At 42.8% G+C, this 26619-nt stretch overlaps 1 protein-coding gene across 1 annotated transcript in view; it reads right to left on the bottom strand.

Annotated features, from left to right (window-relative positions):
- SERINC5 (serine incorporator 5) overlaps nt 1-26619 on the bottom strand; it is a 100151-nt gene that overhangs the window by 23350 nt on the left and 50182 nt on the right. Inside the window, exons 3-5 of the mRNA XM_027039228.2 lie at nt 8644-8822; nt 7641-7723; nt 5850-5943 (exon numbers count right to left, since the gene is read on the bottom strand). Of these exons, the coding sequence (XP_026895029.1) occupies nt 5850-5943; nt 7641-7723; nt 8644-8822 (356 nt within the window). The remainder of the gene's footprint in view (nt 1-5849; nt 5944-7640; nt 7724-8643; nt 8823-26619) is intronic.

The raw sequence follows: 26619 nt of genomic DNA on the forward strand, positions 1-26619 counted from the left end.
TAACCTCCCCATTCTTTTTTTTTTTTTTTTTTTTTAATTTACTGTGAGAGAGAGAGGAGGGGGAGAGTGCACACACACACATACACATGGGTGCAAGCGGGGAAGGGGCTGAGAGAGGGAGAGAATTCCAAGTGTGGAGCCTAATGCAGGGCTTAAACACACAAAACCATGAGATCATAGCCTGAGCTGAAGTTGGAAACTTCACCAACTGAGCCACCCAGGTGCTCCGTAACCTCCCCATTCTGAAAAGGAATCGCCCTGGGATAGGTTTCGGCAGTATTAAAAAGTAGCTCCTGGGGCGCCTGGGTGGCTCAGTCGGTTGAGCATCCGACTTCGGCTCAGGTCATGAACTCACGGTCCGTGAGTTCCAGCCCCACGTCGGGCTCTGTGCTGATGGCTCAGAGCCTGGAGCCTGTTTCAGATTCTGTGTCTCCCTCTCTCTCTGACCCTTCCCCATTCATGCTCTGTCTCTCTCTGTCTCAAAAATAAATAAACGTTAAAAAAATTTTTTTTTAAATAAAAAAAAAAAAGTAGCTCTTAGTTAAGTTCTCTTTGTGGTTTCCCTCTCAACACAGAGCCTGGAGGGGCTGCTGTAGCAGCTTCTGCTAATGTCCATCTTCTCTTTAGGGAGAGACAAACTTCACTCAAAGACTGGATGACCTCGGCCCTTTCAACCCTCTGCTGCAAAGGTGGGTCTGTAGTGGTACTGCTTCTCCAAAGCGATGCTACATAGGATTAAAAGAGAGTTGGTTTTTTCTTTTTTTTTTTTTTAAGTTTACTTATTTTGAGAGGGGGTTTATTTATTTTGGGAGGGGCAGAGAGAGGGAGAGGGAGAATCCCAGGCAGGTTCTGCACTGTCAGCATAGAGCCTGATGAGGGGTTTGTATTCATGAGATCATGAGAGCATGACCTGAGCTGAAGTCGGATGCTCAACTGACTGAGCCACCCAGATGCTCCAAGGGAGAGTCTGAAAAGAATAAAATCAGCTAGGAAAGGAGTAAAAAACTGTAATGGGATTTACAATAAAAACCCTTAAAGAAGAGATTAATTTTCTCTCTAGTTTATGTAAATATTAATAAAGGGATAAGAGAAATGAGCGGTGGTTTAACAATCTATAGAAATCGCTGAGGACAATAACAAAACAAGAGTTCAAAACCGCTCAGTCAAGACGATAGAACCATAGGGAGCACGGGTGAATCACTGTCATCTGCCTTATGATTAAACTGCCACACTGTAACCACATTCTCACAAACCTTCACAGAGAAAGCAACTTGCTTAATGTTTTCACAGAACTGGAAAGTATTCAGGCAACTCAGCTAAAATGTTTTAATGATGAAAAAGTTACTGCAGCCAGAGACAAATAGGGAGGGAAGACCAAAATCATAATGACCATCATATTCCTGAAACCACGCCAGTGACCACAGAATTCGTCTAACATAAAAGGCACACGAAGGAAATAATAGAGTAAGACTCGAGAAGGGGTGGGGGGGAGTGGATGTAGAAGCCAAATGGTAATTGATGACAGGAACAGAATGCAATGTATAGAGAAAGGCAAACACTGCTGACCAGTGTGTGGGTGGGGTGCAACTGTTCCTTTACTGGTCTTTTGGGCTGTAGCTAGCATATGAAGACTTTCTTATAGTCAATATAGGTCTACGTTCCCAAATTTAAATTCCCAACCCTAACCTCTCCCTTCAACTTTAGACTCACATTATCCAACTGTTCAGCGCAGAGGGCGGGGGAAGGGGGCTGGTCCAAACTGACTTCCCAAATGCGCATCTCTACCCCCTAATCCTGCTTTTCTTCATCTTCCCAAACTCAGAAGATGGCAGTTCCATTCCTTCCTTTTGGGAAGGGAAACTTTTTTTAAAAAAAAAAAAGAACTCGTGACTACAGTCTTTTTTCCCTCCCCCCACCCAACCCCACCTCCTCATCACCACCAGCAAAGTCCATGAGTTCCAATTTTGGAATAGACTAGAATCTGACTGCTGCTACCATTGTCTGAGCTACAGCCATCTCTCACCTGGATTATCTTCCACGGGCCTCCTTACTTGCATCTCTGACACCCCCTAACCTTTCCTGGAATTAAAATATACTTTGTATCACGTTCCTCTGGTTTCAAACCCCACTAATGCCCTTCCTACCTCACACAAATGCCCCAGAAGCCCGACAGCATCTGGTCAAATGGCATCTCCTACCTCACCTCTGGTGCCCATCCCTCACCACAGGGGTGCAGCACAGTGGGCCCCCATTTGCCCCAAACAAGCCGGGCATGGGCCCGGCACAGTCCTGCCTCAGCCTCCACACTTCCTTCTGTTTGCAGTGGTCTCCCTCACACCTGATCATGAAGCCTTTCCCTACCCTGCTCTCCTCAACCCCCACACCCTGCTTTCTTTTTCTCCGGTCTTTTCCCATTGAACCTGTTACTTACTTACTTGATCATAAATTGGTTATCTGTCCATGCCTCCTGCCCTCCCCAACAGGAGAAGGTAAGCTTCATAGAGCAGGACATCACTGTGTTCACTGCTCTTCTCCTGCTGTTGAGTGCCTGGCAAACAGGTGCCTACTGAATATTAGTGTAAGAAATGTCAACTGTTAAAAAATAACTTTGTGGGGGTGCCTGGGTGGCTCAGTTGGTTGAGCATCCGACTTCAGCTCAGGTCATGATCTCAAGGTTTGTGAGTTTGAGCCCTGTGTCTGACTCTGTGCTGACAGCTCAGGGCCTGGAGCCTGCTTCCGATTCTGTGTCTCCCTCCCTCTCTGCCCCACCCCCCCTCCCAACTTGTACTCTGTCTCTTTCTCTGTCTCTCTCTGTCTCTCTCTCAGGAACAAACAAGCATTAAAAAATAGTAACTTTGTGCAGCAGTGTTTTAGGGGAATGGCTGCTATCCCTGCCGCTCCATTTTCATGACATCCTCCTGGATGACCTCTTGTTTTACAGATAACCCAAGTGCCATGACTTACTTATCTTTATACTCTCGGTGCCTACCACATTGTCTGGGACACAGTTAGTACTCCCCAAAACTGTGAATAAATGCTAAACGAGAAGAAGTGCTTCAAAGCAGATTAGAAAAGGACCAGACAACGGGGCAGAGTGCACCAACCCAGCAGTATGCTGGCACCAGGCTGGGCTCGGGTTCTGGAGTAAATAACACCTAACCACAACAGAAATGACAAATCTAGCACATTTAGAAAATGGGTCTTTGTTAGAAACACCTAAATGTACCTTCTACTTTTTGCTATTTCAATTTTGATATAGAAGTGTCACTTCAAATCACAATATCTGAGGTCGAAAGGAAAAAGAAAATTAAACATCTAACGTGACCATATTATTTTACAGGTGTGAAAACAGCGGTCAGAGAGGCCAAGTAATATGCCCAAAGGGAAACAGCGATCTAGAGGAGCAGAGGGACAGACACCTGCAGTCTCCTGGTTTCCGGACCCATGGCCTCCGTCCTACTGCCTTTGGGATCTTCTTCTCAAGATACTTCTTGAAAAGAGGAAACAGGGGCACTTGGGTGGTTCAGTCGGTTAAGCGGCCAACTCTCAATTTCAGCTCAGGTCATGATCTCCTAGTTTGTGAGATCAAGCCCCACATGGGGCTCTGCACTGACAGTCGGGAGGGAGCCTACTTGGGATTGTCTCTCTCTTCTCACTCTCCCTCTCTCTCTCTCTAAAATAAATAAGTAAACTTAAAAAAAGAGAGAGAGATGGGGCGCCTGGGTGGCTCAGTCGGTTAAGCCTCCGACTTCAGCTCAGGTCACGATCTCACTGTCCGTGAGTTCAAGCCCCGCGTCAGGCTCTAGGCTGATGGCTCAGAGCCTGGAGCCTGCTTCCAATTCTGTGTCTCCCTCTCTCTCTGCCCCTCCCCCGTTCATGCTCTGTCTCTCTCTGTCTCAAAAATAAATAAACGTTAAAAAAAAATTAAAAAAAAAAAGAGAGAGAGAGAGAGAGAAAACAGAGAGGAAAAGGGAAGAAAAAGCAGTTTGGTTGTTCCATGAAAAGTGATGTATTATATTTTCTAGACTATCCTTGTAAGCAATAGTCTCTGTTAAAAAACAAACCTAGTAAATTTGATTAATTTATCTGAAAATACATTATTAGTGAGCTGCCTCGCTTAATCCTAATTTTAGGCAGACAAATCAACTATGAATATGCTGACATTAAGGGATTTTGTTGGGATACTGGCCTCAATGTGTAGACAATAGCAACATCATCGGTTGCAAAGCGCTTAAGTTGTTCTTACTGAGTGGTTTCTGGAAGGTTTTTACAGCAGCCAAACTCTTCCAAAATGCCTGTTAAAACTTAGCATGAATAATTAGTCCCAGAAAATGGCTTCAGAACTGAGCAAAACATTCAAGTCAGAGTAAAGAAGCTCAAATATTGTCAAGAGAACATACTGCTTACTGGGTAAATCAGGCACCCAGTATCAAAAACGGTATTCTTCCACCATGAAGTTCCCTATTTTGACCTATATGTGTAAGAATTTTAGGAAACATTTAGAATGATTTTATATTAGACAAAATAAATTTCTGTAGTATCAGTTATGTGACTCCTCTATGTGTTGTAAATATTTTAGAAACTGACTATTAAGTATTTGGGTATTTAGTATTCACTAAATTATAAAATGATAACACTAGCCTTTCACTCAGGCATCTCTTGATTTGATCTCTAAAGAAACAAAACCAAACCCAATGAAACACTAACTACCACCAAGCTGAGGAATATAATCAGAATGAAAAGTTATTTTGAGGGTATCTGGACCGTATATTTTGTTTTGTCCAAGAGAAAAAATAAATTTCATGTTCATACATTATTTTCTGATTTCTTTTTTCCAAAACAGTTTAAAATAACATGATGTGAATAAAAATGACAAAACAACAAGAAGTCTTCCTAGGCACAATAGATAGTTATTCTCATTTGTTATTTTATAAGGAAGCTAAACAAACAAGAGCAGCAAAGTGCCCTGCCTGGGGGCACAAAGGGAGTCAGCCTGGCCTTTAGCACTCAAGGGGCTGACACTTACCTAGTTGCCATTTCCTGAATTGTGTGGCTCAGCGAGAAATAAAACTAGCTATTAATAATTCGGCATTTCCTACTTATCCTAGGATGTGAATTCCATGCTCAAGGCGCTTAGAAAGAATCTACATTTTTAAATTCAGGATGGCTTTCTAAGGTAGCACAACAGATCTTCGTAATGAAGGGTCTTTATAATCTTAGGCAGATTGAGAAAGAACCAAAAAAAAATTTTTTTTAAGTGTATTTATTTACTTTGAGAGAGACAGAGACAGCACGAGTGGGGGAGAGGGAGGGAAAGAGGGAGTCAATCCCAAGCAGGCTCCGCACTGTTGGTGCAGAGCCTGATGGGGCTCAAACTCATGAAAGATCATGACCTGAGCTGAAACCAAGAGTCAGACTGACTAACCCACCCAGGTGCCCTCAAAGTACTTTTTTCTAAATCTCCTGAGGATGGAGGCATAAGATAAAACCTGCCCAAGTTTTCAGGCACCTAGCGTCACAACTGGGGAGCCAGGGCCAAGAGGTGCCAGCAATGGATGTGAGTGTGGCTAAGTCACAACAGCAGCTGACTCAGAGCCCAAATGAGAGAACAGAGGGAAAAGCCAAAAAGTGAAAAAGAAATAACATGGAAGAAGGAAAGGAAGAAAGGAGAGAAAAACCGGTAGAGGAGAGGAATGAAGGGAAAGTGCGCCAACCTGTTTCTGGCACGAGCAGGCTGCCCACCCCTGCCAACACAGGCTCGGGGTAGACCCTCTATCAACACCGTACTGCAGGCAGTTTCCCCAAGCAACGACTGAGTTCACTTGGAAACCTTCCCAAAATGCACATACCAGTTCTTGTTCCATTTATGTGCAAACTCCACGAGCAGGATGAGCTGGATGCCTATAAAGATGAAGCCCCCGACGGCTCCCACATAGCGCCAGGCTGCAAAAAAAGACCATCCAAAAGGAGATGAGGTGATCACTCCAAGTGCTGAGCTTAAAGGAGAATAATAACTACAGTTTATCTTTACTACATTCTTACTGTACCTGCAACACATTTAATTTCCACGCAACCGTATAAGATGGGTGCTATTGTTACACGCACTTTACAAATGAGAAAAATTGAGAGTCTATGCAAATCGACAAAGTCCCACAACCACGGGGCTCAGTCAGTTAAGTGTCTGACTTCGGCTCAGGTCACGATCTCACAGTTTGTGGGTTTGAGCCCCGCATGGGGCTCTGTGCTGACAGCTCAGAGCCTGGAGGCTGCTTCGGATTCTGTGTCTCCCTCTCTCTCTCTGCCCCTCCCTAGCTCACACTCTGTCTCTTTCTGTCTCTCAAAAGAGAAATAAAACGTTAAAAAAAAAAAAATGTCCCATGGCCAGTAAAGGACGTAGCTGGGATGTGAACACAAAGCAGTGTGTGTGGCTCTTGAGCATCTAAGCTGAACCTACACACTGTAACTGACAGCTACCCTAAAAGACGCAGCTATTCACAAAATCAACAACGACCCACGATTTGTAAGCAAAAACACATCTTAAGAAGAAAAAAGGCAGTGAGCCACCAGAGATTAGTAGGGAAATGAGGGTCAGACTGGGGGCCTCGGACTCAGATCCACTCCTCACTCTGCTACAAGGAAGCTCTAACCTTCCGTGCCATGTCTCTAGGTTACAGGTTGTCTATGAAAATGGCTGAACTGCAGTTGGCTATAAAAAGAACTGTTGGCCCCGTCCCATTCTAAATCTATCTTTCTAACACATAAAAGTACATCTGTGGGGAACTAGTTAACTAGTTAACTAGTAGAAAACTAGTTAACAGCATTTTAGGAAAAAATAAGACTCCGAGAGGACCTCCTTCAGGAGTGCATGCAGCTAGTTATGCCCCTAAAAACTAGCCAGACCCTAGTGACCATTTGAGGGGCCATAGGCTGTTCCTTAGGGACTGACACAGTGTGAATGTTTTTACTACCTTAATTAGGAAAATGAATTCGTTTGGGTTAAACAATGTTTTGAATCTCCCCAGTTTTCATGTAGAAGGGCCCCTATTTCAGCTATGATTAACGGTTCCAAATTAAATTAAGTTTGGGAAATTCTAGGAATAAGAAATGTAATCCAATATTATATACAGTTTCACATAGGTAAGTTTAGAAATAAGGCTGGATGATGCCTTATCTCATTATAGCTGCAGCTGATTTAAAACTCAGTAGCCTCGTGTTCCACGTAGGCAGATTTCCGGGCAGTGCTCAGAAAGAACAAGGCGTCCCAGAACCCCTTCAGTGATGGTGTCATGCTGACATGCTAAACTGGTTTTCAGACAGACTTGCAGGGCCCATTTTCCCTTCAAGCCAATCACCTTAAAATTATCAATTGAATTCTCCAGGCTGTAGAGTAACACCTGGCCAGAAAGGGAGGGAATAGGGGAAAGATCCAGATGGAGAAAAAGGAGTGAACTGGAAGGGATAGGGAGTGGGGAAGGTGGATACAGTGTGAGCAGGTAAGGCAGGAATTTTTTTTTTTTTTTTTAAACCACAAGAAAATCACTAATTCGAAATATCAAAGGCACCCTGGACTACACTTTTGAACAATTTTACAAAATGGGTAAGAACAAAATAAATAGGTATCCCAAATACCCCATTTGTACCATTCAGAAAGGTCTCCTGATCTGGAATGAAGAAAGCTCCTGAGCACATGGCCCCCAACAGCAGAAGTTTAAAGAACCAAAAGCTGGAAAGAAAAAAAAAAAAAAAAAAGAGGAAATGTATTTAAATGATATTCATGGAAGGACAAAAGACCTTTTATAAGGTAAGCGTGTCAGGGGGCGCCTGGGTGGCTCAGTCGGTTAGGCGTCCGACTTCGGCTCAGGTCATGATCTCATGGTTCATGGGTTCGAGCCCCACATCAGGCTCTGTGCTGACAGCTCAGGCCTGGAGCCTGCTTCGGATTCTGTGTCCCTCGCTCTCTGCCCCTCCCCCAGTCATGCTCTGTCTCTCTCTCTCTCAAAAAAAAAAAAAAGAGAGAGAGAAGGTAAGCATGTCAGTCCATGTTTCTACCATTGGTACTGTTCCTTCCAAATCGAGAGGAAGTAATTAAGTGACTGGAGACTGCCTTGTCCCATAATTAAGACCAATTCAGCATGGCCGCTGATTGCGCAAAACACCACTTTGTTGCAGGGGGGTGGAAATGACCTAGGGGTAGGTCTTAGTACTAGAAATAAAAACGCCTATCTCTGCTGCATCTCTCACTGTGGTACTGGCGTGACCAACAGGATTCTAATTCTTGGGCCACTGAGGGGTGACAAATCCCCCCTTCCCGAAAACGAGTGTCAACAATTTCAACTACAGGAAGAGCAGTCAGATGGTTGGATTAGAAGAGGTCAAGGAACACTATTCTGAATATCAGGAAAGGGGAAACTAGGGGCGCCTGGGTGGCTCGGTTGGTTAAGCATCTGATTCTTCATTTTGGCTCAGGTCGTGATCGGATTGATGCTTTGTGAGTTAGAGCCCCGCACACTGACAGTGCCAAGCCTGCTTGGGATTCACTCCCTCTCTCTCTACCCCTCCCCTGCTCACACTCCCTCTCTCTCAAAATAAATAACTATTCAAAATAAAAAGGGAGAAACCAACCCCCCAAGACTGAAGACTCACCCGTTGTGAATATGCGCTCTACAACCTTTGCTGCTGTTGATTTTCAAGGTCAGAAGGCAGAAGATGAAGAAGAAACAGGCCATTCCAAAACAGACTCTATACACGGCAGAATACCCCACTAGTTTCTCACAGGTGTCACCAGCTTTAATGCCTTTACAAATATCTTCGTAAAAAGGAATCTGAGGAAAAAACAGAAAAAAGTCATCTGTTAAAACTGGGTAAAGAGAGGGGTGCCTGGCTGGCTCAGGCGGAAGAGATTTGATTCTTGATGTTGGGACTGTGGGTTTGAGCCCCATGTTGAATGCAGAGATTACTTTATAAACAAACAAACTTCTAAAAAATAATAATAATAAAGTTGGGTAAAGAGGGGCTGTCATGAAGTGTTCCCTGAGCCTGCAAATCAAAACCCAATGTGGAAATGTACTTTGGGCATAAAGAAACAAACAATTTTCTCTGAATCATTTTTTTTTTAATTTTTTAATGTTTTTATTTATTTTTGAGACAGAGACAGCATGAGCAGGGCAGGGGCAGACAGAGAGGGAGACACAGAATCCGAAGCAGGCTCCAGGCTCTGAGCTGTCAGTACAGAGCCCGACTCAGGGCTCGAACCCACGGACTGTGAGATCATGGCCTGAGCTGAAGCTGGATGCTGAACCGACTGAGCCACCCAGGCGCCCCTCTCTGAATCATTTTTAAAGACACAGTGCTCATAGCATACCACTTCACCTTTACTTATCCTAATGAATTTTGAAATCTAGCATCAGAATTTTTAAAAATTATACTTGTCATTTTTCTTGAAAAGCATAAACATACAGAATAAAAGTGAGAAACTTCCTTCACTCCTGACCCAAAATGTCACTCCTCTCCTCAAGAGAGTTAACAATTTGGTGGGTATTTTTATTAGTTCAGGTGTGTGTGTCCTCATCCCCATACTTAGTCATAATACACACACACACACACACACACACACACGTATGGTACCATGTATATAGTGTATACAAAAAACAGCTTTATTAAATAAAAGATTATACATATTGTTCTGTGATGTTTCTTTCCAACTAACAGTAAGCCGTGGAGATCTTTCCCTATTAATTATACATAAAATCCCAACCCACTTCTTAACCACTATTTAATATTTTATAGTAAGAATTCTAGATCAAAATTGGTAAGCTTCCCACACTGAACTTGTTAGGGACAATTTTTTGTTTCCTGTTATATGTTTTCTTGCTATTACAAATGCTGACTCAATAAACATTGCTATGCCTCCTCATTGCACACATGCCATTATTTATACAGGAAAGACTCCTGACCTAGAAATGGAATCAAGTTTTAGTTTCAAGAGTTAGAGTCAAACCACACTTCAAAGACTGTAGCAATTCATGTCTCATCAGTAATATCTGAGACTGCTCACATTTCCAACCTGAACCTGCAATTTAAAGGTGAAGTAAAGGTTCATAACAAAGATATGCCACTTTGGTGTGAGAATTACATTGATCTGAAAACAATCAAGTTCCAGAAGACTCAAAAAACTTTGGCCTTCCTTGCTAATTGCCTAAAAAAAATTAGATGGGGGCAGGGGAGAATTTAATAGAGGACTTGTTCCAGGAAGGCAGCTACCACCATAGACCAGTACAGCATAGTGCACCTGGGTGGCTCAGTCAGTTAAGCATCTGACTTCAGGTCATGATCTCACCCACCATTCGTTGAGTTTGAGCCCTGCTTCAGGTGTGCCCTGCTTCTCTCTTTGAAAGAAAGAAAGAAGAGAGAGAGAGAGAGAGAGAGAGAGAGAGAGAGAGAGAGAGAGAAAGAAAGAGAGAAAGAGAGAAAGAAAGAAAGAAAGAAAGAAAGAAAGAAAGAAAGAAAGAAAGAAAGAAAGAAAGAAAGAAGGAAGGAAAGAAAACGAACAAACTACAGCATACTATGAACTAGGTAGTAGACAAGGAGGAATTCAGCAAGGTCTGTTTATGAAAATTCCTCTGTCCGTTGCTTCCATATGGCCCAGCAAATCTGTTTACCAAGCATTTACCCTTTATCTTCCAGTAAATTGCCTTCCTTCCCATCGGAGTCTCGAAGTCTCAAGCCCCTTCCCCCTTCTCCTTAGTTCAGGATGACATATATACCTCATTTTGTCTATCTTTGGAATCTCATGTTTAAGAGATTATGTGGATTCTGTGAAAGTGTGACATTAAGTTTGATTTCCCCTATTAATCTGTCTTGTATCAATTTAATTTTTAGACCAGCCAGGAAATTCTTGAAGGGTGAGGAAAAATTTTCCTCCCCCAAAATAAAAAACACTATCTTGTTTCAATGTCCTCATTATGAGTAGTGTTCACATCTTTTGTTAAATTTATGGCTATCTGCATTTTTCTCTCTGAATTGGCTATTAATTGAGCTTTTTTTTTTTTTGATCTGTTGACACTGTTATTTATGAGTCTTAATCTTCTGATAAATATTGGCAATGGTTTCTTCTAGTCCAACTAGAAGGTTTCAATGTAAAACCTATATGCATTACCAGAATGATTAAAATCTTCCATAATAGGGGCGGGCGCCTGGGTGGCTCAGTTGGTTGAGCGTCCAACTTCAGCTCAGGTCATGATCTCCTGATTTGTGAGTTAGAGCCCCACATGAGGCTCTGTGCTGACAGCTCAGAGCCTAGAGCCTGCTTCGGATTCTATCTCCTTCTCTCTCTGCCCCTCCCCACTTGTGCTCTGTCTCTGTCTCTCAAAAATAAATAAAATAAAATAAAAAATTTTTTAATCTTCCATAATAAAAACAAGCAGTATATTTCTAACTAATGTTGGAAAATAAAGATTTAGTCAATGGTTATTAAAAAAAAAAAGAAAAGAAACTTTGCTTCTTATTAACATCAAAGTGGAACATTCTTCAGAACAAAACAATAAGCTGAAAATCACATTGTAACTGTTATTCACAAGACAAAAAAATATCGCAGAGGGAAAAAAAATGACACAAAGCTGGAAGTAAAATTGAAGCATGACAAGCTAGTTTTTTCTTCAGAAAAGATTTTTTTACGCTTATTTATTTTGAGAGCGAGAGCGAGAGCGAGAGAGAGAGAGAGAGAGAGAGAGGAGTAGCAAAGCGAGAGATAGAGAGCAAGAATTCCAAACGCGGGGCTTGAACTCACAAACTGCAAGATCATGACCTGAGCCGAAACCAAGAGCTGGACGCTCAACCAACTGAGCCACCCAGATGCCCCTCTCCAGAAATTATCTTAAAGGCTACTCAGATTTCCATCAGCAAAAGGAAAACTAAATTTAATTGGAGTTCATTTTCCTGAACGAAGATTCCCTCCACTCAGAAAATGTCTGCAGTCATTATAATACCTGAATCTGAAACATGTTTTTCCAAAATAGCATGTTTTTTCAAGTAAATGCCTCGGGCAAAAATGCATTGTTGCTGAGAACCAATTAGTATAGGTCCTTGTCTCTGAACAGATAGATACACAAGATTTCATAAAGAAATTTCAAATATTTTGTAGTCAGAAAGTTTCTACAACCGCAATTTTCTTTTTTTTTTTTTAGATCAGTTCAAGATGTAAAAGAATAGAGACACTACTGTATTTTTTAACAGGCTACAAAACAAAGTAGCATGTGTAGGATTACCAGATAAAATACAAAGTGTATAGTTAAATTTAAATTTTGCACAATGACAGATTTTTTAGTCTCAGTACATCTGCAGGAGTGCTGACAGTACGGACTCCATCTCTGGCCCTCCTGCTGGTTTGTGTTCACTTGATGACCTCTCTTGGGGCTGGGTGTTCAGGGCGCCCTGGAGATTAATATACTTAGAAATGCCTGCCAAGCCCAGATGGAGGCTGGGGGAGGCTTGTTTGGGCCCTATGAATCAGTTAGATAGAACACGGTCTTCTCTCCTCCTGAGGCACAGGTGGTGCCAAAAGATCTAATTAAAGGTTAGCTGTCAATTAGGTACATGTGAACCCTCTGACCTCATTACAGTGCTCTCACACATGTCCCCTCCCTCTGTAAAATCCAAACTAAGGCCCAGACTTTGCAGAGAATAACTGCACTTGCCGCGGATCCTTCTCTGCCAGATCCAACCCCCACAACCCCTCACCCCCACACTCAGTAAGTTACCCTAAATAAAACTCTGTATAAATTGTATCGAGTTGCCTGCTTCGGTTTCCAGTCTCAAAGTTGCCTTCTCAGTTTGGGAGAAATAATTTACTACTCTTCCTCCTCTACCTTCTAACAATGAATGCTCCATACAATATTTGGGACATACTTATGCTAAAAAAAAAAAAAGCATTCCTTGTCATAAAATAAAGCTCAAAAGAAGTCAGGCTCTCTCTGGAAGGGGCCAGGTATACTCCATGCTAGAAAGATGAAAAGATGACTGGTTTCAGTAGATGGGTAAGGTGGAAGGCCCTGGTTCAAAAGTCCAGGTAACAGATGAAGAACGTAAGCCACTGGTAGGGAGACTAGAAATTCTGTAGGTAAAAGTCCTAACTGGTAGGACTATATGAATGACAAGAATGAAGTGAAGGAGGGGGCGGTGGGTACTGTTTGGGGTGGTGGGGGAATGGGGTTGGCATAGGACAAACAGGGGAACTAGAACAGATCAGGCATTTGTTTTAACATACAGGGTTGGAGGCACCCTGGGGCATCCCAGTGAAAATGTCTAGTCTGGAAATTGTTTTAGGACAGCTATTCGGACTAGGCCCAAGGGCACAGGAAGCACTCCCATGCAGGTAATAAGAGAAGTCAGCAAGTGCTTTCTGAAGGAGTCTCAATTTTTAGCTTGTGTTTTACCATAAGTGAGCAAACTCACAGGGTTAAAAATCGTCAAATAGTCAACATCCAAAAACCAAATGATCCAATTAAAAAATGGACAGAAGACACGAACAGACATTTGTCCAAAGTTGACATCCAGATGGCCAACAGACACATAAAAAGATGCTCATCATGACTTACCATCAGGGAAATACAAATCAAAACTACAATAAGATATCACCTCACACCTGTCAGAATGGCTACAATCAACAACACAAGACACAAAAGGGGTTGGTGAGGATGTGGACAAAGGGGAACCTCACGCACTGTTGGTGGGAATGCAAACTGGTGCACTGCTTTGCAAAACAGTGTGGAGGTTCCTCAAAAAGTTAAAAATAAAACTACCCTATGCTCCAGCAAATGCACTACTGGGTATTTACCTAAAGAACAGAAGAACACCAGTTCAAAGGGATACATGTACCCCTATATTTATAGCAGCATTATTTACAACAGCCAAATTATGGAAGCAGCCCAAGTGTCCATCGAAAGATGAATGGAAAGGGGCGCCTGGGTGGCTCAGTCGGTTAAGCGGCCGACTTTGGCTCAGGTCATGATTTCACGGTCCGTGAGTTCGAGCCCCGCGTCGGGCTCTGTGCTGACAGCTCAGAGCCTGGAGCCCGTTTCAGATTCTGTGTCTCCTCTCTCTCTGACCCTCCCCTGCTCATGCTCTGTCTCTCTCTGTCTCAAAAATAAATAAACGTTAAAAAAAAATTTTTTTTAAAAAAAAGAAAGATGAATGGAAAAAGAAGATGTGGTGTTCATACACACATACAGTAGATTATTCATCCGTTAAAAAGAATGAAATCCTGCTATTTGCAATGACATGGATAGAGTTATACAGTACAATGCTAAGCAAAATAAGTCAGAGAAAGACAAATACCATATCATTTCACTCCTATGTGGAATTTCAGAAACAAAACAATGAGCAAAGGGGGGAAAAGGAGAGAGACAAACCAAGAAACAGACTCTTAATTATAGGGAACAAATTGATGGTTACCAGAGGGGAGGGGGGTGGGGGGGATAGGTGATAGGGATTAAGGAGTGCACTTGTCTTAAAATGAGCACCGGGTGATGTATGGAATTGATTCATTATATTGTACACCTGAAACTAATATATTAACACTGCACCTTAACTAACCGGAATTAAGATAAAGGTTAATTTAAAGAATGTTTTTAATTTATTTATTTTGAGAGAGTGAGAGAGACTGAGCACGCACACAGGTGGGAAAGGGGCAGAGACAGAGACAGAGAATCCCAAGCAGGCTCTGCACTGTCAGCACAGAGTCCAACGCAGTACTCGGTCTCACAAACTGTGAGATCATGACCTGAGCTGAGAAGAAGAGTCCAATGCTTAACCAACTGAGCCACCCAGACACCCCATTAGGATGTTTTGCTTATACAGAACTTATTGCTCTACAATACTCATCCACCTCTCCCTCCTTCCCTTCTCTCTTCCACTCAGTCAGCAAAACTAATTTCTGACATTCCCCCCTCAACTATGACACAAGCATGTCAGTACCCCTTTCATCTACACCAGCCCATCTTTTAACTTCAGGCGCTTCTCTGCCTAACTCCCCACAAATCCACTTCTCTCCTCTCCTCCCCAAACCCATTTCAAGGAGAACACTAATGCCAGGAGGCCTAAACTTCCACTCTAAACACCCCCCCCCCCCCCCCGCTTATTTACTCCCAGAGGCTCTCAGGATCATCAAAAGGTGAGTATGTGTTTCATCCAAAATAAAAGTAGCCAAACTACCCACTGCTCCAAGTACTAAGACCTGCTTTATACTCGGTGGGTGACTTAGTCAGTTAGTCCTCAGTAAGTGGTGAATATTTTTAGGCAAAGAACCTCTACACTGAACAAGCTGGCAGGATTCACGAAGGGGAAATTTGCTCTGGTTCAATATTTGCTCTTCCAAGTTCCATCCCAGTTTTAAAAAAAGAAAACACACATCATACACAGGCTCCACACTGTGGAGTGAAGGCAATGGGCTGGCTCAGGGTGTTGCCTCCTTAAGTCGGGCCCTGGGCATCCAAGGACACTACATCTATGTTGGTTCTGTAGGGACCTGTGGGCAAAGGGTTTCCTTTCAATCCTCAAGGCAGCCAAACTCAAAGCCATAAAATTATCAGAAAAAATAAACAAGGACTCAGTGGACTTCCAACCCCAACTCCCCTACTAACTTGAGCAAATTACACACCCTCTCTGAGCTTCAATTTCCGTATCTGTACAATGAAATAAAATTGCCATCTACCTTATGAAGTTGTCCTGAGAATTAAATCAGTCAGTCCTTGTAAAGTGACTGCCACAGTTCCTAATCCATAATAGCCATTAACTAAACTTCCTGGGGTGCCTGGCTGGCTCAGTCTCAGAGCATGAGCCTCTTAATCTCAGGGTCAAGAGTTCAAGCCCCACACTGGCCACGGAGCCTACTTAAAAAATTAAATAAATAAACTGCCTTAAATTCTAAAGTACTATCTACTTTATAAAAAGAACTTTTGGAGGAGGGGTGCCTGGGTAGCTCAGTCAGTTGAGTGTCCAACTCTTGATTTTGACTCAGGTCATGATCTCACAGTTCCTGGGATCGAGCCCACGTCGGGCTCTGTGCTGACAGCTCGGAGCCTGACTGGGATTTTCTCTTTCTCTGCCCTTCCTCTGCTCGCGCCCTTTCTCACACACACAAAATAAATAAACATTAAAAAGGGGGAGGGTGCCTGGGTGCCTCAGTCAGTTAAGCATCCAACTCTTGATTTCAGCTCAGGTCATGATCTCACAGTTCATGAGATAGAGTCCCACATTGGGCTCTGCACTTACAGTGTGGAGCGTGCTTGGGATTCTCCCTCCCTCTCTCTCTGCCCCTCCCCTTACCACCCCCCCACAAGCTTTCTTGATCTTTCTCCTAAAATAATTAAATTAACATTTTAAAGAGAAAGAAAGAAAGAAAGAAAAAAAGAAAGAAAGAAAGAAAGAAAGAAAGAAAGGGAGGGAGGAGGGAGGAGGAAGGGTGGGAGGGAGGGAGGGAGGAAGGGAGGGAGGAAGAAAGATCTTTCCAGGGAGGGAATCAGCACATTACATGAACAACTGATGGGTTGCTGCATTCTGACTTAAACACAGTGGGGAATAAGCATCTTAGAAATCAGGAGATGCTCTACTCACTTTACCAAAGGATTGGTGTTGCAAGATACAGGCTAACTTCCAATAAGATGACTCCTTCCCTGGTATATTTATATAAGAACTGAGTTCCAAAAAACAACATTTATTTATCTGTTTTTCAGAGACCTAGCCACTGGTCAAAGAAAATATATCTGAACTCCCAAATCAGGGAAGATATTTTCAAAACATCAACACAAGTATGAAGCTCAAAGACATGGAAGCTAGAAGGAAATCCACACAATTTTTCCTACACAGGAGAGATGCCAGCTACGCCCCCCAAACAACTTCAATCTCAGAGGAGTAAGTATCAAGAACCCACAGAAGAGGTGTGGAAAGGCGTACACACAGGTCTGGTTGGCCCAAGGCCCAGATGCTACAAACTTAGAAAAAAGTATGGACTTTGGGAGGGTTCTTACAGAAGCAGAGAGGAGGAAGATGAGAGGTGTGTCCTCCTAATATGAAAGTGTTATTTGGGAGAGATGAGAAAATGGCATATTAGTAAAGCTAAAGATTCTTACATTATATAAAATGTCCAGGACATTTCCATTTAAAATTTCCATATAAAAGCTGCAAGGAAAGCTTTGGGCAGGTTGGCATGAGTAATAGCATGAAAACCAGAAGAACTAGCTCTGCAAGTTCTGTTTAATATCTCTTGACAATGAATTTCATAAGCAGAGCCTCTTTCTGTCTGCCTCTCCTCTTTCTGGTATTCCACTTATCTTCAAACTTTCTAAGGCAATTTGTTTTTCTCTGTGGAATAATGTCAGGTCCGTATCAGTGATGTCTATCTGTCACCCGCCAACAGACAGGAGCTGTGAAATGGGGAACACTGAAGTCAGCTTCCATCCTCCTGTAGACCACCTCTGGGCTCATTCCTTGATAAGTGATTATCTCTGAGGCCATTTTCGTGACGGGGTACAGGTTTTTATTTTCATTTTTTTATTTTAGAAAGAGCGCACACGCATGAGAAGGGGAGAGTGGCAGAGTGAGGGCGAGAAAGAATCCCAAGCAGGCTCCACAATCAGCGCAGAGCCCAATGCAGGGCTCAATCCCACGAACGGAACCGTGAGATCATGACCTAAGTAAGCCCAAATCAAGAGTCAGGTGCTCAATGGACTGAGCCACCCAAGCGCCCCCTGGGGGTAGGGGTGGGACTATTTAAAATCAGTACCAACAACCAACACTCACTTCTCTTTGGGGTGGGTTTCTAAATATTTTTAAGATGCAAGTCTCCATTTGTCATTGTTAAAAACCACAGGAGGAACGAAACTTCCACAGTCTAGTTTTATCTGACCCTGCCACCTCTGAAATCAGGAACTCAATGCCTCCAACAGTAACTCTGCAGAATCACAGAGGCATGATACAGAGCTGGCATTAGCACTCACAGCTCCTCCACCTCAAGCATTTCATCAGGATCGGCACAGCCCCAAATATGATTAGACAGAAAACAACTCTGTTCAAACTGTCAACAAAAAGCTTTCAACAGAAACAAAACAACTCCCCGAGGACTAATTATGATGGAATGAAAGGATCTTCCACAGGAGAACAGGGATCAACTAATGCCAGTCTCTAGAAGAGAATTAGGTAACATCGAAGGTAGAATGTACAAACTACACCACACCAGTAACACAAGTAAGAGTTAATCCCAGTGAAAGCTTTTATAGCTCTGCATTCAGAAGGCAACAGCATCGGGGAATGGGTGCCATGGAATGGATAGGTCCCATTTGCTGATTTGATGTAAGCCTGTATACAGATTAAGGCAGAGGAACTCAGGTACAGGAATCCTGGTTTCTAGCTTGAGAGCTGATCTGACGGCAGACCAGTGGTGGGGCAATAATTCACTTAAAAAACAGATTGCATTGGAGGTGTCTGTATCAATGGGAAGCATGAGCCGGTGACTAAGCAAGGTGCAGTGCTCCAGGAAGATAGCTGGACTAGAGATAAAGATTTGGTAGACCAGCAGAAGTGGTAAAAGAGGCAATCATAGGTAAACTCACAGGGAGAGGAAAGCAGTGAAGGAGGGGAGGGGGAACAGGGGTGGACACAGCCCCAAATGCTGGGGAATGCAAATATTCAGGGGCTGGGAAGAAGGAAAAAACTCAAGGAAGAAACTGAAAAATTACAAACTGAAGAAGAGAAGTGGAAGGAGAGGCATTCAAGAAGCAGAATGTGGACCATCTGGGTGGCTCAGTCTCTTTGGCATCTGACTTCAGCTCAGGTCATGGTCTCGCGGCTTGTGAGGTCATGAGTTTGAGCCCTGAGTCAGACTGCCTGCTGTCAGCACAGAGTCCATGCAGATCCCTCTGTCCCCCCTCTCCCTCTGTCCCTCCCCAACTCACTCTCTCAAAAATGAAAACATTTAAAAAAAAAAAAAAAAAAGGAAGCAGAGTGTGGTCAGCAGTGTCAAATAATGCCAATGTGAGGGGACTGAGAAGTAACATTGGGTCTGGCAGCCAAGAGTCATTTGGGACATTGAATCAAAATATTCTCTAGAGCCAGTGGGAGCAGAAGCCGAACTACAGATGGTTGAGGAGATAGCCCATGTCTGGGTATGGGTCAGGAAGGGAACCCAGCAGGTCTTTTGCCCATACTTCCAAGAAATCAAGCAGCAAAGGCCAAGGATCATTCCTAAATTTTATTGATTTGTGATTACTCACGCAATACTTAATAATTACATTCTTGTTGCCAAGGAAAATGTAAATTACAATAAAGGTAGAGAAAATACAACCCTCTTGACCATTATCACCCCACCTCCAACTTGATTGCTCCCCAGAGGTAAGCACTGTTGCAGCTGCGTGCATACCCTTATGGACACTTTGCTGTGTTATTCTACACTCACTATGTCTTGGGGATGGTTGCATGTCTGTACCAACCCTAATTTAGTTTCTGTTACCCAACTGCCAGACATTTAGGTTGTTCCTGATTTTTCACTCTTATAAAAATAATGCATGGGAATGCAAGATGGTGCAGCCACTCTGGAAAATAGTATGGAGGTTCCTCAAAAAACTAAAAACTAAAAATAGAGCTCCCCTACAACCCAGCAATTGCACTACTAGGCATTTATCCACAGGATACAGGTGTGCTGTTTCAAAGGGGCAGGCACCCCCATGTTTATAATAGCACTATCAATTATAGCTAAAGTATGGAAAGAGCCCAAATGCTCATCGATGGATGAATGGATAAAGAAGATGTGGTATATCTATACAATGGAGTATTATTCAGCCATCAAAAAGAATGAAATGTTGCCATTTGCAACTACACAGATGGAACTGAAGGATATTATGCTAAGTGAAATTAGTCAGTCTGTTGCATCCACACGACTCCTGAAACAGAATGCTACGGGCACCAGTGACAGTCACAACAAAGTTTATTACAATGAGAGGCAAGGCCGACCAATCGGGACCAACACTCTTGATAAGAGAGCGCCCTGAACAGCCGGGTACAGAGTTTTTATAGCCGATCACATCGTTTTATCATCACCTGGGAACAGAACAAAGAAATAGTTTCCAGATGAGTTAGAAACAGTTGCCAGATGAGTTAGAAACAGTTGCCTAATGAGGTGCTTATTTTAGACTTTCTGCCTCTAAGTTGCAACCAGTAGATCTCCTTGACCCTGCCTCTGATGCTCTTTTCTTTGAACTTTTGTTTCCTTAATTGGTGAAGCCTAATTTACAAGAGTATGAGGCTTAGTTTACAAGAGTAAAGCAAGGCTGTTATCTCTTAACCTTCAGTGTCAACACAAAGCTGTTATTTTTCAAGCTAAGCATTAGCCCTACACTACAATTTAACCCTTACAAGTCAGAGAAAGACAAATATCATATGACTTCACACATATGAGGACTTTAAGATAAGGGAAAGGAAACAAAAATAATATAAAAACAGGGAGGGGGACAAAACAGAAGAGACTCTTAAATATGGAGAACAAACAGAGGGTTACTGGACGGGTTGTGGGAAGGGGGATGGGCTAAATGGGTAAGGGGCACTAAGGAATCTACTCCTGAAATCATTGTTGCACTATATACTAATTCAGATGTAAACTTAAAAAAAAACAAAAAATCAAATTTTAAAAAAAACTTGAAAAAAAAATGCATGATGGATATTTTCCCCACTGTACATATCTCTCTACACGCGTGTAAAACATTAAGGAGGGCAGACACCAAGAAGGTAACTTTGGGTCATAAATTTAGTATGTTTTAAATTTTAACAGATATTGCCAAACTCTCCCCAGGGAGGGTTTTTGTGAACTGTAGGGTTAGAGTAAGAGGGTGAGTAGAAGAAAGGAAAGAAAATGTCAGGAGAGCCACATATATACTCCTAGGAGCCAGGAAATCCTCCACTGGCCCCCTGGGGGTCAGCATCTCAATCCTCTTTCCTGAGTGTCTTCACCCATTACACACTGCCCCGATAATCAAGGCAAGTGGGGTGGGAATGGTACCCTCTGAGATCAAGGAAAAAATCTACACTTCACCCCAGAAACAACTTAAAACTCACTACAGAGGTTTGCACTTTGTTTTAGTGGTTACTGCCCCCCTACTCCTCCCACAGAACACAGGGTCTGGATGCAGGACTTTCTGCTGCCCTGGGAGGAAAAAGGTCAATAAAGAATCACTCGTGATGCACTCGAGATGCTGGGGGTTCTATAACAAGAAAACTAAACATCTCAACAGGAAAACTTTTCTATTCGGATAACTTATCAGACAAAAGACATGCTTATAGCCTAAGTGAGCCCCAAACAGGCTTTCTTTGTGAATATGTGGACTTGCAATACAGCGATGACATGTTATACATAAATTCAACTGTGTGTGACCGTCTTCTATAACCAAGTTCTTTAAACCAGCGAAACTAGAGCTTGCATGTGAAATCTTTCTTCCATACTACACATTACATTGTACAATTCAATATACAATATAGCACAGAGATCATCGTTCACTCACTCATTCACATCTACTATGTGCAGGTATTGTGCTAGGTTATAGGGATACAAGCAGTGAATAAAATGGGTTTAAAAAATCCATGCTGGGGTGCCTGGGCAGCTCGGTGAGTTAAGCATCCAACTCTTGGTTTCGGCTCAGGTCATGATCTCACAGCTTCATGGGCTCAAGCCCGGCATTGGGCTCTGCAATAACAGTGCAGAGCGCACTTGGGATTCTCTCTCTGTTCCTCTCACACTTGTGCTGTCTCTGTCCTCTCAAAATAAATAAACTTAATAATAATAATAATAATAAAATCCATGCTGACAAGAAGCTAACTTTCTAGTGAAATGTTGTACACACAGAACCACTTGTGCTCTCCTTTATGGGTATTTCAAGCATTTTCATGGTTAATTTTCACTGCTCATGCATGGTTTTTGCCTTAAGTGGGACATGAGAATCTAAAATCCCCAAAAGATCGGACTCTACCATACACAGAACCTCAAGTTTCTGAGAGATCCTAGTCCCCAGTCCTCGTACTGAGGACCAGGACATGGCAGACACTCAGGTTTCTGACCCAGCATCTTTCCCATTTTGCCATTTATTGGACCTGGAATGGGGTGTCCCCAGCAACAGGGGACCCACAATCTCATTTTCTCCATCCCCACTTCTTGCTGACCACCAAAATGCTTGGTTTGGCTATATTAAAAAAATGTAAGTTTTCTTTTCTTTTTAATCATTACCATTTATTTCAAAAGGCCACATAGAATAAGACAGACTGTTAAACGTGTCACACTAAATTTATTGGTACATTATTCTTGTCTCGTTGACACAACATGTGGTTGACCCATCCTAGTTATCTGCAACTTCAGGACTCTGGTGTCTTCAACACAAAGTTTAAGCCACTGAATTTCTCCCCCCAGAGAGGAGAGAATTAACTGCATACGACAAGCATAGAGCCACAAACACAAGAATCAAACACTCACAGCCTATGGGTCAAATTCAGCTAGCTTCTGTTTGTGCAAATAAAGTTTTATTGGAACACAGCCATGCTCCTTTGTTGGCACATTGTTTGGGTGCTTTTGCCCCACAATGGCAGGGTCTGAGTAGTTGCTACAGGCCACAAAGCCCTCAGAGCAGAGAATGTTTTCTAGCTGACTCTCCACAGGAAAAGTTAACAGCCTAGACTACCAAAAATAACAGCTGAGGAGTTGTGTAGCAAGGGTGAATAAAATTAACATCTCAAAGGCAAATGACAAGTGGTGATGACTTATTCTACAGATCAAAAGCCAAAGGACCAGCAGAGAACAGAGAGGTCCATTTGGAGGATTTTCTGAGTGTCCAGGACTCCGCCCTGCCTTCTCACCTCCACTGAGATTCTTTCCCTCCTCCAGAGCACTGCTGTCCCAAAATGGAACTTGTGCTTTAAATGAATTCAACTGTACATCTCCTATATGCCATTTTTAGAGCAGTACATTAAGTGTTTTAATTTATCTGCCGGGTGGTGGAGGAGATGGGGGGAGGACATGCCTGGGAGTTCCAATGCTCCTCTCTGCAGGCCAGAAGCCCTCAATAGCTCTAACAGAAAAAAGTCCTCACATCTGTTATGCAAACACACCATGTGCAACCAAAAATAAAAGCCACACTGATGAAAGCCGACATTTTGGAAGATAATTTTAGACTTATTTTAAAACTGTAGAAACAGTCTCACTGAAATGTAAAAACCACAGCCCCAAAATGCCTGACCCCCTAGTGATTAAGCTCAAGGCTGCTTTAGAGGTCAACACGCTCCATTCCATTACAAACCTCCCACCTCACCTTAGCTTCGCTGTGTCCAAAGACGCAGAGAAAACATTCCTGAGTGCTAATGTGACCCCAAAGGTCAATAGAAATGATGGCTAAGCTGACAGCAAGGTCTCCAAGTCGCTAATGGAGTTCTCGTACTTGGAGCTTTCAAACACACCCACGTGCATATGGCCTCTCTCACATCAAGGGGTTCCTTCTGCATATACTCACCAAACTGGTCTCTTTCTCCCCGACCTGAGGTCTGGTTCTCTAAGGACAACAACCCTATTACTCATACTTACATCCCCTGCACTTTGCACAGTGCTTGGCATCTACATAGTAAAGAAGGAAAGACAGGAGGAAAGAAGGAATTATAGGATTTAAAAGACTTTTTCAAGCACGAACTCAGATTACAGTGTAACCAAGTAACACGATCACCCTGTTAAATTCTGAAGAGCATCAAGACTCAACTATTCACAATATTTACGTAGCGTTTTGAGGCTACCCACTCCTAGTTCCCTCTGTGTTGTGCCATTTGTCTGCTCCCTCGGGCCCATTTTTATAATGACAGAACTGTTCATTTCCAACTGTAAGCTCTTGTCTGCCCTATTTATCTGCGGAGCGCTCCAAGGTCCCGTTGGCAGACAGCTGCTGAAGAGATGCTTTTGAGGATGACAGAGAAAGGGGGCAGGAAAACTTGAGTTCTCACATCCTATCATTTCTTCACTTCCCATAGCCAGATCCACCCTGAAACAGAGATCCTCTTAACACCTGATGCCCCTCCCCCAAAGTTTCTAGGTAACAGACCCGCAGGTCTAAGGACAATAACTATTGTTTCTTTTTCTCTGGCTCCGGGCAAGCTCATTATTACTGGACAAGGATCAAACCTCTCTGCCCTTGGTTCAGACTGGAAAAAAAAAAAAAAAAAAAGACTCTCAGCAGGGTATCCATTAGTTCAAATGACTGCTTGTAGTACAGAACTATTTCCCACCATCATTTTCCCCCTGGAATTCGGAATTCACTTGTGTGCAGAAGGGTGAGGCCTGAGGGAGGGGAGGGGTGAGGGATGGGAGGGTTGCAGGGACTCTGTTTTCTCCCACATGTTGTTAGGTCTAGATGGAATTCACACCAAAGATAAAACTGTTTGGAAACATGTGTCCCCAAAGTCCCTCCCCCTTGGAAGGGAGGGGACCCAGAGCATTTAAGAGGTGGAACCTCACTACCAGCTCCCCACAGGAAAATTTTCATTAGGGCACAGTGAGAATTTTCCCACGGTGTCCTCACAAAGGACTTGGGGTTTGATGGCCCAAATCCACCTTTAACCTGAGAAACATACTCACTGATAAACTTGGCACATGCAAGGCACAACAGTACCATGAACTCAGCTGCTGTTCAGAAAGACAACTTCTGGGAAGCATTCTATCCCAGCTGAGTTTAAAAACAAAAACAAAAACAAAAATAAAACAAAAAGAACAAACTCCAGAATCAAAGAACTGGGTCAGGTCAGCAATTATTATTATTTTTCTGCTAATGTGACTCTGTTCTAACACAAAAACATAAAATGCCAGCTAAGAATGGGGAGTTCTACCTTACAGAGCTCTAACCCTCCATAATAACACCTGCCAGGTCTCAGGTACACAGTTTTCTTAACATTCAGCCGGTAAACATCAAAATCAAAATAAGAGCCAGATTTTCCAGCTTCGGTGTGAATACCTGCCATTCTATGCTGGGACAAACCACTCAATGTTTTGGATCAAACTGGAATATTTTTCATTGCTGTTTGCTTACTTCTAAAATATAATTACAGCACACACAACTTGAAGGCAGTTTCTATTTTACATGCAAAGCCACTGGATAAATAAATACTAGATTTGTGACTGCTCCTATTTTCTACTTCAGACCAACAAGTCGTCCCTTGAGCCCAGCTTTTCGCCCTCACAACAGGAAGGAAGCAGGTGGGGGAGATAAGCTAAGAAAGCTGCTAAAGATGGTAGTTTCCAGAAGGAATCCTCCTCCTCCACTGGCTACAGAAAAAAGATTGGCAGTCAGGAGGAAGAAGTTTGCGAAGGCCTTCCCTGTTATACTTCTGTCACCATCTAAGCGACAACCAGACCCAGCGGTGCAGAAAAAGGCACTGGCCAGGCAGCCAGGAGACCAGCACTCCTGGGTTCTAGTCTCAGCTCTACCTGGGGTCACAGCGTTGGACAAGCCACTTCCCGGGGCCCCACCCACTCACCTGGCAAAAGAGGGGTCTGGTTAGGATTAAGATGTTAGGATTCTCCCATTTTAAAACTTCTAACCTTTGGGGCACCTCGCTGGCTTTGTTGGTGGAGCATGTGACTCTGGATCTTGGGTTTGGGGGGTTGGAGCTTCACACTGGGTGTAGAGAGAGATTACTCAAAAATAAAAACCTTTAAAAGCAACAACAACAACAAAAACTCCAAAATACCTTCTAACTTATCATTTAAATCATATTCTAAAACAGATAATAATTTTCTCTGCATAACCCTTATCATATCATAACCAAAGGATACTTGTTGTCTCTTCACAAAGTAGAACACATCATAAATGTAAGCTGGATTTTTTTTCCATTTATCTGTTTAACTAGATCCTTTGCCTAGAAACTGTGTTTCAGTGTTTCTTTTTTTTTTCTTTCCTTCTTTCTTTTTAAATCGCCTGTGACTACCACAGGGAGGGCTTTCCCACCAACAATACCAACTCTAATGCCTTCACATTCCTCTTCATACTACAGGTTAAAAATATAAGTAAAGTGCTCATCTACCAAATTTCAGAGCCTCAAACATATTGCATCAGAACTCTGTCAACACTAGGAACTACCGAAGTATTGTTAAATGTCAATGGACTAAAGCATGTACTTGTAAAAAGCCTTCTGAATTCAAAGTTGTTTCTAAGGAAAGTAGTTTTCCTTAGAAAGCTCATCTGTACACTGTGGTGAGAACAGAATTTGGAAACGGGGTGTCATCTGGGAGAAATACAAATGGCAAGCAGTCATTCATGGGATTTAGCCACCTGGAGAAAGATGTCAAAAGGAAGTGAACGTGTGAAGCTGGGGACATTCAGGAACAATCCAAATCCAAATAACACAACTGGAATGTGACATCAAGGAGCATGGTAGAGGTGAATCAGAACTGACTGGAATGCACAGTGGAAACCCAATACTTTTATGACCTGTCTGTGGTTAAGTACGTGGTCAGCACTAGATCTGGAAAAAAGAAGGGGAAGGCAACTCCCAGAGTCCCCAGCACAGCCCTGAGAAGAACATGCCCTAACTAGCAGATAATCCATACAGGTACAACCA

The sequence above is a fragment of the Acinonyx jubatus genome, chromosome A1, assembly GCF_027475565.1.
Source record: "Acinonyx jubatus isolate Ajub_Pintada_27869175 chromosome A1, VMU_Ajub_asm_v1.0, whole genome shotgun sequence".
NCBI classification, from domain to species: Eukaryota; Metazoa; Chordata; class Mammalia; order Carnivora; family Felidae; genus Acinonyx; species Acinonyx jubatus.